Source organism: Berghia stephanieae, unplaced genomic scaffold, assembly GCF_034508935.2.
Source record: "Berghia stephanieae isolate SIO BIC M18660-M18661 unplaced genomic scaffold, UCSD_Bste_1.3 scaffold770, whole genome shotgun sequence".
Lineage (NCBI taxonomy): Eukaryota > Metazoa > Mollusca > Gastropoda > Nudibranchia > Aeolidiidae > Berghia > Berghia stephanieae.
In genome coordinates, this window is record NW_027629399.1 from 1 (window position 1) to 16,869 (window position 16,869).

Genomic DNA, 16,869 nt, shown 5'->3' on the forward strand with positions numbered 1-16,869 from the left:
CAAATATTTCTTCTTGATTTGCAGCTGTTACTATGGATGTTCCAAAATTTGCATTTGAGTCTCTATTCACTACAAAGTCATTTGTTTCAATGTTACAATTTCCTTCCCCAGTGACCGATGCTGAGTTATCAATTTGACCCAAAAAATGACCAACTTCTGTTATTTCTCGTATTGCAAGTGGACACTGATAAATGTTTTGATTGATTGATTCACTGTGTCCCATATGTCGATAGAAGACATCTCTCTCGTGTTGTGGGACATCAAGTAAGGCAAATAATGTCGAAGCTCGGTGCCTGAATTTATCAGCTATTAACAACTGGGGTTTCTCTAAATCCTTTACTAAGGAAGTGACATATTTGATGGCAATGTAACCACTTACATGATCTTTGGATATTCCTGTATTTGGAAAAAGAAATGGGTTGTCTGAAATATCAACAGCTTTACGCTCCTGTGCAAGTTTCCTTAAAGGCTGAATTGTGTCATTGGTATCAACACAGGGACCAACATCTTGCTTCCCTTTCCAGACTGATAGGCCAGCTTATACTTCTCAAGTAACGCTTTTTCCAGAGGATCAGTGACATGTTGTACAAGCTGGGGATCAACCCATACACCTGAATCTGCATCATTCCAGTCTTTTAACAACATCCTTGCGGGTTCTCCGCCTCTCCTCGCATTAAACATTGTAAGCCTAGCTACGATGACATTGCGAAGCCTAACAAACATATGTGAATCAAATAATTGATAATCATCCTCACAAATACGGACCATCTCTTCAGTAATAAATTGCCGTAGCTTCTTTATATCATTCTCTAATGGCATCTCTTTGGGTTTTCTCAAATTTGTTCTCTTTGCTTCACATTGAACTCTGGCTGTAAAAAAAATACTATCCCAATTATAATCCAGGACAGCTTTGAACAAATCTATCTCTGCGGATTCTTCCATTTTGTTTGCATTATATATTCCCCTTTTAAGAAATTAATTAACTTTTTCAATATAAATCCAATTGAAAGCTTCAAGCCTGCTTTCAATGTCCCATCCTCTTTCAAAGTCATTTCAGAAATGGTTTGCGATATTTCATTAAAGTTACAACGCTTCACCACGTCCTCTCCAGAGAAAGAAGGTTGATTTGTTCTCTTCCTAGTTTTTAAAATCAAATTTCCTAAGATGCGTAAATCACTCATTATAACTTTTCTCTCCTTCTTTGAACTTTTACTCCACAATTTTGTTCCTAACAATACTATAGCTTTGTCTGATCGACACAAATTTCCCACTTCATCATTCCGAAATTTGTCAAGAATATTCTCCTTTATTTCTTTACTTGCATTGGGAGCCACGGGATAAAATTTTACAACCCCAGTACACAGAGCATGCTCAGTACTACATTTCTTTTTGTGTTCATAAACCCTTCGTCCAGAGTAAAACCCCTTACAGCCAGCACACATAACAACTTCATGTGACCCTTGTGCTCTCTCACGCATAACTATTGAATTGTTTCTAGTGTTTGAATAAAAAATGCCCTTTTTCTTGAGATTCTCCATTGTTCTATCCCTTTCCTTTACAGGCTGTTTCATGGCCTCTGTAACTTCTGTCTCATCTTTGTGTTTCCTCATCAAATGCCTTGAGAGTTTTGTTTGCAACTGTCCACAGTATGGACAGGGTCTCCTTGGCTTTTTGTATTTCTCTGGAAAAAAAAAGAAGAAAATAAAGCACATCATGCTATGAACTATGAAAATAAATCAATAGACAGATCGTATGCACATCAGCTACATGACAGCGATAGAGAGGAATAGCATTCCAAATATTTAAGGCCTGGACAAGTAACTGTCATAATTCCTTCTTGTTATATACTTTTCTACCATCTATTCCTTTGGAAGAGGTATGTTAGATTTGTGGAGACCTCTGCCACATAACAAATCCAGTGAAAAGACGCCATATTTTTGTTTTGAAATAGAAATAAATAGATCAATCCACCCACTTCACTGGGTTCAGGGTTCCCTCTTCATTATAATCAAAATATGAACATAAATCGGAATAGTAACACATTGAAGTCTCATCTGAATACATAGATTGTCCTTTGTTGTTTCAGCGAAAAATCAGACAGAATGTCAAAAGAATTTTAGGTTTTTCCCCAACCACCCCTTGGAGGGATCAGTATCAGCGGAATGGTAAGCGTCATGTTTTTTACGTTGAGCAACAAAATTTACTCCAAATGCTTCACTCGACCCAGGCGGAAAAGCAATCAAGAATAGACCCAAGTCCTATACAAAGACTAACATTTCATTTAAGTTTATTGTAGGCCCTTGGCCAATCGACAAAATTCAATTCACATAAATTATTTACAACAATCAGAAATTAATTATATCAATAATAGTAATAGAATGCAATGAAGGCAATATCATAATAATAATAATAATAATAATAATAATAATAATAATAATAATAATAATAATAATAATAATAATAATAATAACAGTAGCGGCAATAAGTAACAATTAATATAGTAACAAAAGTAATAATAGACTATAGTTCATAGTCATAACAATGACTTTCTTTGTCATTGAGGGAGTGAGAAAACATCACCGGCTGGCAGAACAAACAGCCGACATCAATCAAACGTCCTCCAGACCGGTTGAGCATCGGCTTCATTAATTCCTTAAAGACTTCCCCCCAACTGCCTGAACGATGCTGATGCCCAGACAACTTAATCCTGATTTATATTTTGTGGGAATGAAATATGACATGTATATGCCGGAAATATTTCAATAACAAACACACTGTTCAGATAGAAAATATTTGAGTCTTGCCTTTGTTAATTGACACAGGTAAGTTAGGAAAATAAATGCTAGTAAAAACGATCAGCAAGTTCGTGAACACTGCTTCTCAACTCGAACATATGTTTTCATCAAATCTACACACATCATGTTGTGAGCTGAATTTTAATGATCTCAGTTGTCATTGAAAGGACACCCAAGAATTTTAGAATAAAGAAAAATATTGAACCTGGAAGTCAAAAGGGTTTGTAGCACAGCAGACATTATCAAAGTATAATTTTAGTACCGACAAATTAAAAAGAAAATGTGCTTTTCTTTAAATGCTCCCAATCATCATATACTGTTTAGGTTGCAAGATTAATAAAAATGTTATCTACTCTGATTCTCGTTAAGTTTCCAGCTGGTCTGTGAAAAAAAGCCTTAAGCATCATAGAAATACAAAGAAACAGTTTTAATATATAGATGGGTTGTAACAAAAAAACCATTTTAACACTTACAATACAAGCAATTTAAGTCTATTACAGACAAAAAAAACCCCAATAAAATAAACATGAACATTTTTATGGCTGGTTTCACTGATATCACTCACACATTGGGGTTTCAGATTCTAAGATGTCCACCCTATCAAATTTGGATTTGTGCTTGTTATGTAAATGGTAGCGTATTTTGCGACGCAGCACTGCCAAAACAGAAAAAAATGCAATAACACAAATGCAGCACCATGGAGGGGGTGGAAGTTTTCTTTTAAAAGGAATGGGTAAATTAAAATTGATCCCACAAATATCAAAGGAGAAGAATGACAAAAAATGACTCACCATTGCACGTAACACGTTGGTTTGCAAGTGTATAGCATTCGGGTTGAACCTGGGTCCCAGACTGGCAACGAGGTTCAGTCTGTGATAGTTGTGGATGAGGCTCTGACTGAGTTGGGGAATGAGCACTAGGTTCCAGAGACAATGATGTACTCAGCATTGGGTACCTCACAGAGTACGTAGAGGAATCAGACTCGGAGTCAGCAACAAAATCGGGACCCTGTATATTTTGTGGAAAAGATGACAGATCAATCAATTTATTCATGTTGACAATAAACATGAAGAGCCATTGTTTAATAATCCAACTAAACAATTAGCTGGTTAATAATGCAAGAATAATAAAAAAGAGTTGAGAAAGGCAGACATATTGTCTAAGTATTTAATATGTTCAACTGTGCTTGGATAAATATAGATACACCAACCAGGGTTTCAGTAAACCGTTTTTAACCAACTCTTTAAATCCTACACCAGGACCAACAACTACAAAACAATTTTTTATATCACTACGATTCTGGACATATAAACGGTTGTCATTGCAACAATATGAACTTCCTAACCTTGCAACTGCAATATAGTTAACAAAAAAAGTTGATAAACATTACGATGCAAGAGAATTTGGACAAAATGCGAGATCAAAAGTATAATCCCAACAGAAGCTATTTTAATTTTTCCTGGAAACGCATCATTTTCACATTTTGTCAAATAAAAAACAAACGACTTCAAATGTGAATGGCTCATCAATGAATATCACTTCAAAATATAACGAGGAAGGTTTAAAATAGTGTTATTGTTGGCGAAGTCCACTGCAAAGAAAAATTTTTAACAACAAAAAACTAGGAGATCTCACTGGTGTAAAACAGTGTTGTCCTTGTCCTGAAATATTGTATTGCGCCTAACAGACTGCAGGTCTCATCTTTTGTGGCAAATGTGTTTTGTCCACCACAAAATATGGTGATGTGAAGCATTTTGAGCATGGTGCCAACTGTGGATAAACGCTATACAAATGTTATGATTTTATTTTAATGTACATACTTACCACAAATGAATCATGTGATATGGAACTTTGTTCTGCATCACTTTCAGGCTCTGAGTTGGAGTCTATATAGAAAATAAAAACAACAAAAAAAAGCTGAAGACTATCATGTGCAAGTTTTTCTCTAAACTCTTAAACAAAAAATCATGCCATCTTATGCTGTAAAAGGATTTTTTAAAAATTATTTACCTTATGACTATTGTCCTTTGGAAAAAAAAGAAAATTAAGTCCGAAACCTTCTGGCTATTTTCTTTTAAATTTCAAGAACGTCAGAGTTGGCAAGGGAGGACGGAAATATAATTCCAGAAACCAATCTGTCTATAATCATATCCATATGATAGTTTTTCGTTCAAGATTCAGGTACAGTCCACTTAGGATAATCGCAATACCTTGGGATCATCGAAAATGTTGGGATTAACCGAAATTCAGTTTCCTGTCCACTATTTCAACATTTTACACATTTATTGTCAACTCAAACCAGTAAATAATATTCTTAGTCAACCACATATAGAGCAATTTGATTGAAACAAAAACCATATGGCAGCCCCGTGTAGATTTGTCAACCAAAAGCAGCTATGAAGCAAGCCGATATCTTATTCAGATTGGAAGAAGTTTCAATCTTTTTTCTCAACAATTCAACATTTGTCAGAGTTAAAGAGATTAGCCTTAATGAGAGACAATAAGCTCTCACCAAACTCATTGGTCACAATGCACAGTTGTTAATCCTAAAACAAAGGATATCGCTCAGTCTCTCTTTATAACTGTCATTTATAACCTGTTGTCAAGATTATGACCAGCCCCACCCCTCTTCTATTTAATGGCCACCGATGACGTCACAAACCCATACTGCAGAGCCCCGCCCTCTTTCGACTCTAACAGAGTGGTGACACACTACTGTAGCATTAAATCCTGCTCACTCTCGATTCTTCAACCTGTCACGATTTCATCCATGATGAAATTTAATCATGATATACTGTTTGATTTCTTGAATTTACCACTTTTTAAAAAACCGAAGTTTGTTGCAATTAACCAGTGACTTTTATATAGAATTATTTCCATTGCTTAGGAAATATTGTGATTAACCGAAAGTTGCGATTAAATGAGTTGCAATTATCCGGAGTGGACTGTAATAGTATTACACATCATGACTCAAAAAAAAAAAAAAAAAAAAGCAAACTATGTGTACCTCAATGTTATTCATTTCCTCATCAAATTACATTCTTACCATTAACATCATAGATCACATCAAAAGGGTTGTCTGGATTGACAGCAAGACATTTTTCAGGATTTTTAAAGCTCAAATCTCTCTGATCTGAAGTTACAAAAGAAATAGCATATTCTCAACATTAAACTATGATTTTGTGATGGCTGTGATATGGCATACTGTATGCATAAAGCAAGATGCAAAGACAGGTTTAAGTTTAAATTATTTTATATTCTTTTCAAAAATCCATTCTAGTTTTGCCAAAATAAAATAAACACGAGAAGTGTTGAGTTGGATAGCGCTAAAACTAAAAGTAGTAGTGGTAGTAGTAGTAGTATTAGTAGTAAACGACAGATCTTACTCACTAGTGTGAATCTACAGTCTACAGAAGTTCCCGAATTATCTGACTCCACTTCCAAATGACTGACTGACAAGTGACAATCATCAATCGGTGTGTGATGTCTACCCTATTGAAAATCTTAAATCAACTGTGATGTAATAAGAATGGCCAATAACTTACCATTATAATTATCTCGGTGTCTCTTCAATGATGCCTCCAGCATCAATTTACCCCACGATGCCATAGACGTCTAGTTTGGAACTCAGCAAGTGACGAAAAAATACTTGCGGCTATAGAGAGGACGTCCGTCGGCCACTCTCTTTGTAAGTCAGTAGTCAGTGGTTATCAGATATCCTTGGTTCTTGAAAAATATAGAAACACAGCGGTTCATTTAAAAAGACTCTTTTGTAGATCAAGTTATAATGTTAGGTATTGCACTTTAAAATCTCTTCAGACATAGAACGAGTCAACTTGACGTCTAGACCAAATCATTTCGAAGATCGATATGGCAACAGCAACGCCTGGAATGGAGGATTTAAATGCGGCATCTGACGATTCTACTGCTATGACAGAAGATGCTCCATTTCACGACGTCGAGATGGCTTCAACTGGCATCAGGCATCAACATGCTACTCAATAATGGGTTTGATGAAGCGTTTGACTAAGAACTAAAGGCCGAGCTGATAACTGATAACCACCTACTACCGACTTGCAGAGTGAGTGAGTGCCGAGTGCCTCTTTATGCGCGAAATTGACTAAACATACGTTTCACGAAAAAAAGAGTTACTATGTTTGCTTGTCTCTTGTCACCAAGATAAGAATCCGGACCAAGATTCGATAAATCTGTTTCTAAAAATAGATTATAATTCGTATATCTTGTTCATTCCTCAGTTCATCAACTTTCACACAATTTTATATTAGGTTTTCATTACTATAAAAATCCATATAATGCTCTAGAATTTTAGAGAAAATTTCGGAAAGATATATTGCCTCACTATTGAAATATATCGATGAAAACACTGGTACCCCTATTGTACTTTTTTCAGGCGGTCACCTTATTGACCAACGTGAAAATTTAGGCATAACTCTTCTTACTGTGGTGTTTAACAAATAACTTCAATACTATGATTTACAATTATATATCCTTGACGGTTGGGTTGACAACCTTAAACTAAAAATAGAAAAGTGAATGTGCTAGAGGTCAAATCAATAGGGGGACCGGATTTTGGTCTCCCTATTGGTAAAGTACTGTAAAATGAACTAATAGGGGTACCAAAAGTCTCCCTATCCGGTATTAATACATATATATAATATATATATATATATATATATATATATATAATATATACATATATATATACATATATATATATATATATATATATATATATATATATATATATATATATATATATATATATATATATATATATATATATTACTAAATACTACGTTAGGTAGCCATTTGGGACACCTAACTCAGGTTTTCATAAGGTTTGTGCATTAGGTCACCCATTTTTCGGGCGACCTAACTCAAACGCATTCATCTTTCATACTCATGATGCAATGCCTATAAATAGCCCTGCATTGCTTTGGTCTGTGTCTTTACTTTCTATATTTCAATTTTAAAAGAATTCCAATCACGTAATAAAGATATATTAGTGTTTAATCAAGTTCGTAGTTATGTCACCCATTGTGTAAATGTCACTTACGTGACCCAGGGACGACACATGATATCTCACATGTCCGGATATATATCAAGGCGATTTCAAGGCTAGAATTTTTTTTTCAATCCAATTGATTTTTTGGGAAACAAATCCAAAACCAGAAATTTGACGAAGTAAGTTTTCTGGTCTCAACCTCAAGATATACATTTTTTCATCCAGCTTACGATGGCATCGCGATTTTCTATTTTACGACAATTGACCGAATCTTTTATTTTACGACAATCTATGACCCAAAACGAAAGCACTACGGGGAAAGAAGGAAAATGAAAGTAGCACAGAATTTGCGGTCTTCGACATGGAATTCTCGATTCTTGTCAGCAGTAGACTTAGACTGTCTGTCAGTCCGTTTGTTGACAAGTAATTTATCAGTTTAATTCCATCATTTAGTAATTTCAACATGGCGGCATTGACTAGAAGCAAACGTTTGGTTGAACTTGGCATTCAACGAATGTTAATGTTGGAGTCCAGACAAAAAGGTAAGAGAAGAATAAGACTAAGAGACTAACTCTAGATAAAGATTAACTCTTGCTTTTTTTAGAACTTAATTAAGATTTAGATTTATCAAGATGAATGATAATGTAGACCAATTTTCAGTCACTGTACTCTAGTCTAGTCTCAAAGGTTAGAGGAGAAGGCAAAGTTGTTGTTTTTTCTTTGCCAGTTTTGTTTGTCACAGATAACATGAGAGACAAAGTGTCACAAAGTCAAAAGACAGCAAAAAAAATGATAATAATAGATGACTCAAGACTAAAGATTTTTATGTGTATATATTATAGTCTCTATACTCTAGGCTAGTAGTAGGCTCTATGATGACTATGCACATTTACTACTCATTCTCATACTTTTATTATGACATTGTACGTTATTCATCGTCCACATAGATGAAAGCTTGGAATAAATTGGAAACAAAAACCAACTTTAAAGTTTTGTGCATGTCAATCAAGATGAACATAAGTTAGAGGAGGCGCATTTTGATTCTTAATTTTGTACTTAATTAATTAATCCTAAACTTTTATTCTCTTCCACAAAAGATGCTGAGCAAGAAGTGCCCTCCAGTTCTTCATCTCCCGTTCCCTCTGCTGACAGAGATATTGACCCAGATGTAAGATTGAAGAAAAACATTGTTTCTTTTTTAAAGTAGATTCTAGGCCTACTGTATTAAGATAAAATGTATTTTTTATGTTTGTTTTAAAGCTTCTCAAATACTTTTATACTTGAGTATTTAATATTTATTCATTTATCATTGTTTGATGCTGTCTCTGTGTATGTTAATGTTAGATATTCCATGCCTCAACCCCATTAAAAAAAAGAACTTATTTTCTCACACATGAAATGCTATAATAATGCAATGCTTATTACTTATAAAACCAGTGCTATTGAACATGTTATGCTAATCAGTCTTACGATTAGAATTATTAGTTACACATTTTGAAAATAATTATTTAAAAAATAAAAGTTGTTACGATTAGTGACTGTCCTAGTTCTTTACAGGCTTCTCCCTATTCTCTCACTTTAATGGTGCATCATTTCCTAGGTCTAATGCTATGTCACATTGAAACCTATTTTCTAATCAAATCTAACCATATTTAAATAGAGCATTACCTGTAATATCAGATCACTTGGCAAGCACCATTACATTTCCATTTCTACATTTGAATCAATCAAAAACTTAATTTCTTTTATATCAACAGTTTGTTCCAGCACCACCCTCACAAACAAGTAGTGAGGATGAGGGAGAAGAAATGCTTTCCAAATTGTCAGCTTTGAGGTTCAAAGAAAAGATCCTAAATTGGAATCAGGTACCTAATAGAACAGATCATTAATTGAAAAGCATATCTTCATCTCTCTGCCCTCTTCTTTAACATGTCATTTGTTCTGCATTACAGCTCCTTACTTAATCAAACATCTGTGTTTGTATTATGGATGATCACCTTGTACTGTTGCATTCGCTTAGCAAATTTCAGGCTAAGAGTTAGAGAGACATCCAAAAAAAATTTTGATGGAGAAGAGCGGTTAAATACTGCTTTAAACATGTCAAATCTTAATAAGTCGTGTAAGCAAATTTCTATGAAAAATCTGTCTGATGTGAACAATCTTTATTTTGCATTCTCAGGATCCAATGCTGATTGACAATGCTGAAAGTAATCATTGCGAATCTGAAATTGTTGAATTTCATTCTGATGGATTGGTCGACAATATAAGGTAGGAAAAACCACTATGAGATACATTATCCTATTTATATAAATGATAATTATAAGCAGTCATTTATCGCTGTCTCCCCTAAGATCTAACCAATCTGTATATAATTTCTTAAAGTCACATAAAATACAGTTTCACATTATACAAAGCACATATAATAAGGTTGAGAACAGGTAGGAATATAAAAAATGCTGTCTAAAATGATTTATTTATTTCTTAAAAATGATAATTTTTTAAGTCAAACTCTGGTATATGTTAGTGTCCTCTGTTAAAATATTCCATGTTTAATAATAATAATAATAGGATATAACTCTTGATTTTTATCTTGATCATGATTGGAGCAACTAGGTATCTACTTATGCTATTTAATCTAATTTTTACGAATTATATTTATTACTGATTACTACTATTTTGCATCAAATTTCTAATAAAAAGAATATGTCTTTAGGCCTGATGAAAAGTTACCAAATCCACAAGAAGTCCGTCTTGAACCATCCCAACTGAATGAAAATAGGAATGAAAGCAGTAATAAGGTTAGTCTTATTACTTTATTTGACGAATTGACTTTAGCGAAGGATAAACGTCTGTTTTGATTATGCAATATCAGAGGAACAATTTGAGTAAATTGGGTCTATATCTCCAATTTTTTAAATGTCTGCTTGGCAAGGTACATTTATGGTGCATTGCTTTACTAGCAGCATAAGTGTCAGGTGTACAAGGTGTTAATGAGTTTGGATTAGGAGATTAGAGTTGTGATTTTATTAAGAGTCATTAACTGGAATTTGTATAAAGAAGACTGACAGCTGGTCCAGCCAAACTGTATAGGTACATTAAATCCAAGTCTTTGGAGATGTTCTGTATTTAAACATAGAATGTTTCCTGCAAACAGTCTTTGTCTCGTGGTCTCAGGGATCAGGTTAAATGTAACGTAATTCATATTCTGAACGCAGGCTCTTCCATGGCACTATATTCAGTAACATCAATGTCAATCACTTAAATTTACACAAATTCACATTTTTGAATGTCTCTTCATGGTTAACGGTTTTAAGTTAAAATAACTATAATATAGTACACAGTGTTGATTGAAATAATCGTCCAGTGTGATGAAAGCCCATGTAGTATAAAAGATGGATCAGATTTGAATTATAGTCCCCTAGTTGTAGAATTATAGTGGCCGAGTGGTTAAGGCATTGCACTGTGTCCCGGAAGGACCTGGGTTCGTGCCCCGCTTCAGGCACTTTCGTTTTTTTCCTTGAGCAAATTTATTAACCCCCAATTTGCTCACTTGGACAACATAGGTGATCGTTGTTCACATCAGACATCTTGTTTGATGAGTTATCTATATTCCTTTGTGGAATGCTTAGGCACGATATCTTATGATGTGGCGAAAAAGGCATATTTTTTTTTTTTTAATAATTAATAACAAAAATTTAATTAGAAATTAGTGTACAATTGTAAGAGGATTGAGATTCTGGGAGTCGAGCGTTTAGAAAGTGGCCATTATAAATTTTGGTCGTTATTGGGAAGATTGTTAGATTTCATTAAGTATGTTTTTCGTGTTTTTAAGCCTACCTTCATAAATATCTGAACATCAACACTCCACTATCTAATTTATTTAATAGACATTATTTTTAAAAGGTGATTTGTCCTCAAGGATATTTTTTTCAAGCATTTATGAAATCACTGCTTATGGCATTATCATCTGGGCAATGAACTTTTCTTTGATTTACATTTCAGAAACCAAAACGAATGTGTAAGTTTTGTGATGAATTTCCAACCCATCTCACTCGTCATGTAAAAAGAAAACAGAGTACAGAGGAGGAGGTGATTGCTGCTTTGAAACTACCGAGCAAAGAGCAAAACAGAATGTTTGATACCATGAAAAAAAGCGGCGTTTTTAAAGCAAATGCAGAAATTCATCGCAAAGATAATCAAGCAACTTTAATAAGGGAGAGAAGCCAAGGCAATGCTGATACAGTAATGTGTTCTGGCTGCTTAGGCTTTTTTGATGGCAAAAATATCTTTCGTCACAAAGAAAAGTGTTCTCGAGTGATGTCTTTGCAAGCTGACACAATTAAAATGACTTCTTTGTCAGGCTGTGCAAAAGAAATAGGTGTTGATGTTGAGTTTAAGACCAATGTTATTGATAGGTTTAGAAAAGATGATGTTGGAGAGATTTGCAGAACAGATTTAGTTGTATTGTTGCTTGGGAAAAAACAATGGGCAAGATCAGTAAAAAAGGAAAGATCTGTTATAATGGGTGAGATGTTTGCCAACTTAATTTATTTATTACGAGCAGAGTCCGAAAATCAAAATGCCTCGGGACTAGATGTGTTAGACTACAAACAATTCAATGTATTTGAAAAGGTTGTCATCAAATTGTGTGACAAAGATGATGGCCAAAAGGCCGGTTTGAAAGTGAGAATCGGATTTGTTCTAAAGAAGGCAGTCAACGTCATGAAAGGGTACTTTATTATGAAAGGTGTATTTGACAAAGAGCAAGATTTGAGCAGATTTATAGATGTCCTCAATCTGAATTGGAGCTTTATCTTTTATTCAGCTGAAGTAGAATGTGAATTAAAATGGGGTGGTCTTCGTAAACCAGCAGCCATGCCATTGGAAGAAGATATTTCAACTTTCAGAAAATACTTGTTGCAGGAAATGACAAATGGGATGGCTCAATTTGGTATCTGGGATAAACAGACTTTTATTTTCATGAGGAATATCATTTTGTCAAGGATAACCATGTTTAATGCTCGAAGAGATGGTGAGCCAAGTAGGCTTACTTTAGCTGAGTGGAGAGATGCCATCACAGGTGCTTGGATCGATCCAAATTTAGTTATGTATGTTGACGATCCAATGGAAAAATATTTGATCGATAATCTGAAGCTGGCCTACCAAGCTGGCAAAAGTAATAGAAGACTTGTTCCTGTTTTGTTCCCAATGGACACAATAGAGCCTATAACAAAACTTCTAAGTGAGAGGATAAATTGTAATGTTTCTATTGAAAATACATATTTGTTTCCCAACACTGGTCAATTAACTGACCATGCCAGTGGATACCATTGCCTTCAGTCTGTTGTAAAACGTTGTCCTGGACTGAAGCAGCCTCACCTCCTGATTGCTGATAAGTCTAGACATAGAGTTTCCACCATGTTTGTTCAATTAGACATTCCAGAAGAACAAAGAACCATTTTTATCGGCACATGGGACACTGAATCTGTCAATAGAAATGTGTACCAGTGTCCATTGGCAGTGACAGAAATCACAAAAGTGGGGAATTTCTTGTTGAAATCAGTAGATGATACACCACAGCCTCAAAGAGTTTCACACGAAGAAAGGGAAATCAGCAACTCAGATATTTGTTCTACAACATTACCTCAACAACATGAACTGTCCAGCTATCTTTCTGAGCAAGCAACAGTAAATGAACAAAATGTACAGCTTGCTGGAAATGGAAGCAAAAAATCACCAGACGTTACTCAACGTCAATATACAAAATGGTCTGATCACGAGTCCGATATTGTAAACTCTTACGTTAAGAAATATATCACAGATACCTCAAATAAAGGATGTCTTCCCAACAAAAGAGATGTACTTGAATTTTTATCAAAATACAAAGTTCTTGAAGGTTATGAAAATAAGGCAACTTTGGTAAGAAACAAAGTCTTCAACGAGAAAAAGAAGTTCAGAAGTTTCTGTTCATAGCATAAATATGATACAAGACATAAGATGAGTGACAGGCGCATTAATTCTTGTTTTTGATGCTCATACTATATAATATACAAGCTGGGACCACCCCCCCCCCCCGCACCAGGTCTTAAAAGAGAGGTAAAATTAGGTAATTGCTAAATTAGGGCTAAAACTCCAAACTTAATGAGCTCAGTCTGTATCTTTTTGTGGTCGCATATTTGCCTGATCCCTGCATGTAAACAAATTATAAAACCCTCTTTATTCCATTTGAAGACATTTCAACCATTAGATTATGCTCTAATTAATTATAAATCATAAATCAGTTATTTTTAGTGTATAATTTCATGAACTTTTGTTTATGGTACAAATATGCATTAAGTGACCCAATGGGTGACATAAATCATATATTTTTGATGTATAATTTCATCAAGTCTAGTTTAGGTTACAACTGTGTATTAAGTGACCCAATGGGTGACATAAATCATGTATTTTTGGTGTATAATTTCATTAAATGTTTATGTTGCAAATGTGTATTAAGTGACCCAATGGGTGACATAAATCATGTATTTTTGGTGTATAATTTCATTAAATGTTTATGTTACAAATGTGTATTAAGTGACCCAATGGGTGACATAAATCATGTATTTTTGGTGTATAATTTCATTAAATGTTTATGTTACAAATGTGTATTAAGTGACCCAATGGGTGACATAAATCATGTATTTTTGGTTTATAATTTCATTAAATGTTTATGTTACAAATGTGTATTAAGTGACCCAATGGGTGACATAAATCATGTATTTTTGGTTTATAATTTCATTAAATGTTTATGTTACAAATGTGTATTAAGTGACCCAATGGGTGACATAAATCATGTATTTTTGGTGTTTAATTTCATTAATGTTTATGTTACAAATGTGTATTAAGTGACCCAATGGGTGACATAAATCATGTATTTTTGGTTTATAATTTCATTAAATGTTTATGTTACAAATGTGTATTAAGTGACCCAATGGGTGACATAAATCATGTATTTTTGGTTTATAATTTCATTAAATGTTTATGTTACAAATGTGTATTAAGTGACCCAATGGGTGACATAAATCATGTATTTTTGGTGTATAATTTCATCAAACTCTTGTTCATGAGTAACATCACGTATTTTTATATATGTTTATCTCATATTGGTTTTTAATAAATTTTTATTTTAAAATCCAATTCGTTACCGTCATCATTTGTTTACTAAATGTACTTATCTCTGTCCGTTTATACTTCTACTTCTATCGTTTGTGTTGGGTACTTGTCTGGATAGAATTTTTTTTTATTTTTCTATCAACCTAAGACAAGTGTGTTATTTACTGTTCGAATGCTGGTTAAATCACTTGTTAATTGGTTGGTGCTTTAAACAATCCTACTGGGATGGGGTTCCCGACCTCCCATAGTGGGCAGAGAGGTACTTACTGTGTCTTCTACCCCCCTATATCTGTTTTCCAATTGCTTTCTTTTTTTGTCTTGGAATGAGATTGCTTAGTTTTGTCCTGACCCTGGCCGGAGTTCTTGGCTGAGAGGGAAACCGTCGATTGTATATTCATAGTTTTGGGAGATGATATTTTTTCCTTGTAAATCATCTCTCTTTTGTACTGTTATTTTTTTTTAATCTTTAATATAGCATTTGTAAACATTTGAGTGTATCCTTCTTTGTGGGATCTTGTACTGGTGTCTGGATAAGACTTAGGTGATCTCAATCTAAGTACACTGATAGTATGTTCTTGGAATCTACATTTGTTCTCTATTTGAACCATTCCCATTTGCCCTATTTTTTCCTTAAGTCCTTTTAATTGTACACCTAGAATGTTTTCACTATCCAATTTTCTTCCTTTTTACTGGCGCTGATATAACCTAAATGTGTTGCAAGCGCCGTAAAACCCTTAAAAACAAGCAAAGACATAAACAATCCAAAAACACCAAATATTGTCATGGGTAACCTAACTCACATTTTTATTGGAGTTCCTAACGTAGGAAATATACCATTGCAATTTGTGGGCTGCCTAAGTAAGTGAAAACAGTTAGTAAAAGTTAGGTCATCCAGTTAATTTTGTATCTCTTTCACTTTGTAGAATTTTTACGCACATTTTCGTGGAACTATTCATTGTTTCATTTTAACATATTTAGTGCCCCTGTGTGGCCGAACTCGTCTTTAATAAGAGATATATAGCTGGGTGACCTAAGTGAGGTTTATACAATGGGCTACCAAAAGTAGTAAATAGAATTATATATATATATATATATATATATATATATATATATATATATATATATATAATATATATATATATATATATCTATATATATATATATATATATATATATATATATATATAATATATATATATATATTTATATGTAGATGGGTTTGAACTTTAATAACGAAGAAAGCGTAAATATCCCGATTGCGATGTCCTATTGTAATCGCCCACTTCCTCATAAATAGAATCCAGACAAAATGATATAGTATTTTTGACTTTAATAGTTCCCATTAACCAATCAGCATTTTTGTATTGAGTTGACAATAAAAATAAGTAGGATAAAAATGTCAAGCATTCAAGTTAACTAAAATATATTGACCACAAATATCTTCATTTAAATCTTTTAAAAACAATTTTCCAATCAGATGTTTTGAAATATTTGAGGAGAATAATGCAAGTTTTCCTTCTAATCAGGTATTAGGAAACCAACAATTGATGACAAGAATACAAATTTTCCTTCCAATTAGATATTAGGAAATCAAAAATTGAGGCCACGAATACACATTTTCCTTCCAATCAGATATTTGGGATAAGAATACAATTTTTCTTTCATCCTTGCTTTATAAAATATAAACGTGTTCCTACCGGTTTGTCTAGTGATTCAGAAAGACGTCCGGAAACAAAGTGGCAATAGCGCTAGCATACCAAATAGTAAACGGGAATATCCAAACCCACCTTCAATTGATATTCATAGAAAGCCATGTGGAATTATGGATTTAAAAAGTCTTCCTGTCATAGTCGTATTAACACTTAACTTGTTAAGGAAAATAACCATATATTAATT

At 33.8% G+C, this 16,869-nt stretch overlaps 1 protein-coding gene and 1 long non-coding RNA gene across 2 annotated transcripts; one reads left to right on the plus strand and one right to left on the minus strand.

Annotated features, from left to right (window-relative positions):
- Nucleotides 1–3,692: 3,692 nt before the first annotated feature.
- On the minus strand, nucleotides 3,693–6,037 carry LOC144962279 (uncharacterized). Its single transcript, XR_013643428.1, has 3 exons — nucleotides 5,842–6,037; nucleotides 4,620–4,681; nucleotides 3,693–3,803 (listed from the first exon to the last, which is right to left on the minus strand). It is a non-coding gene; the product is annotated as an uncharacterized LOC144962279 (long non-coding RNA).
- Nucleotides 6,038–7,584: 1,547 nt separating this feature from the next.
- LOC144962278 (uncharacterized) lies at nucleotides 7,585–14,992 on the plus strand (the record flags this gene model as incomplete). Its single annotated transcript, XM_078895186.1, is given in 6 exon segments — nucleotides 7,585–8,363; nucleotides 8,919–8,989; nucleotides 9,579–9,686; nucleotides 10,001–10,089; nucleotides 10,535–10,619; nucleotides 11,824–14,992. Coding segments are annotated over 6 exon segments (2,403 nt in total). The 3' UTR covers nucleotides 13,795–14,992.
- Nucleotides 14,993–16,869: the final 1,877 nt, after the last annotated feature.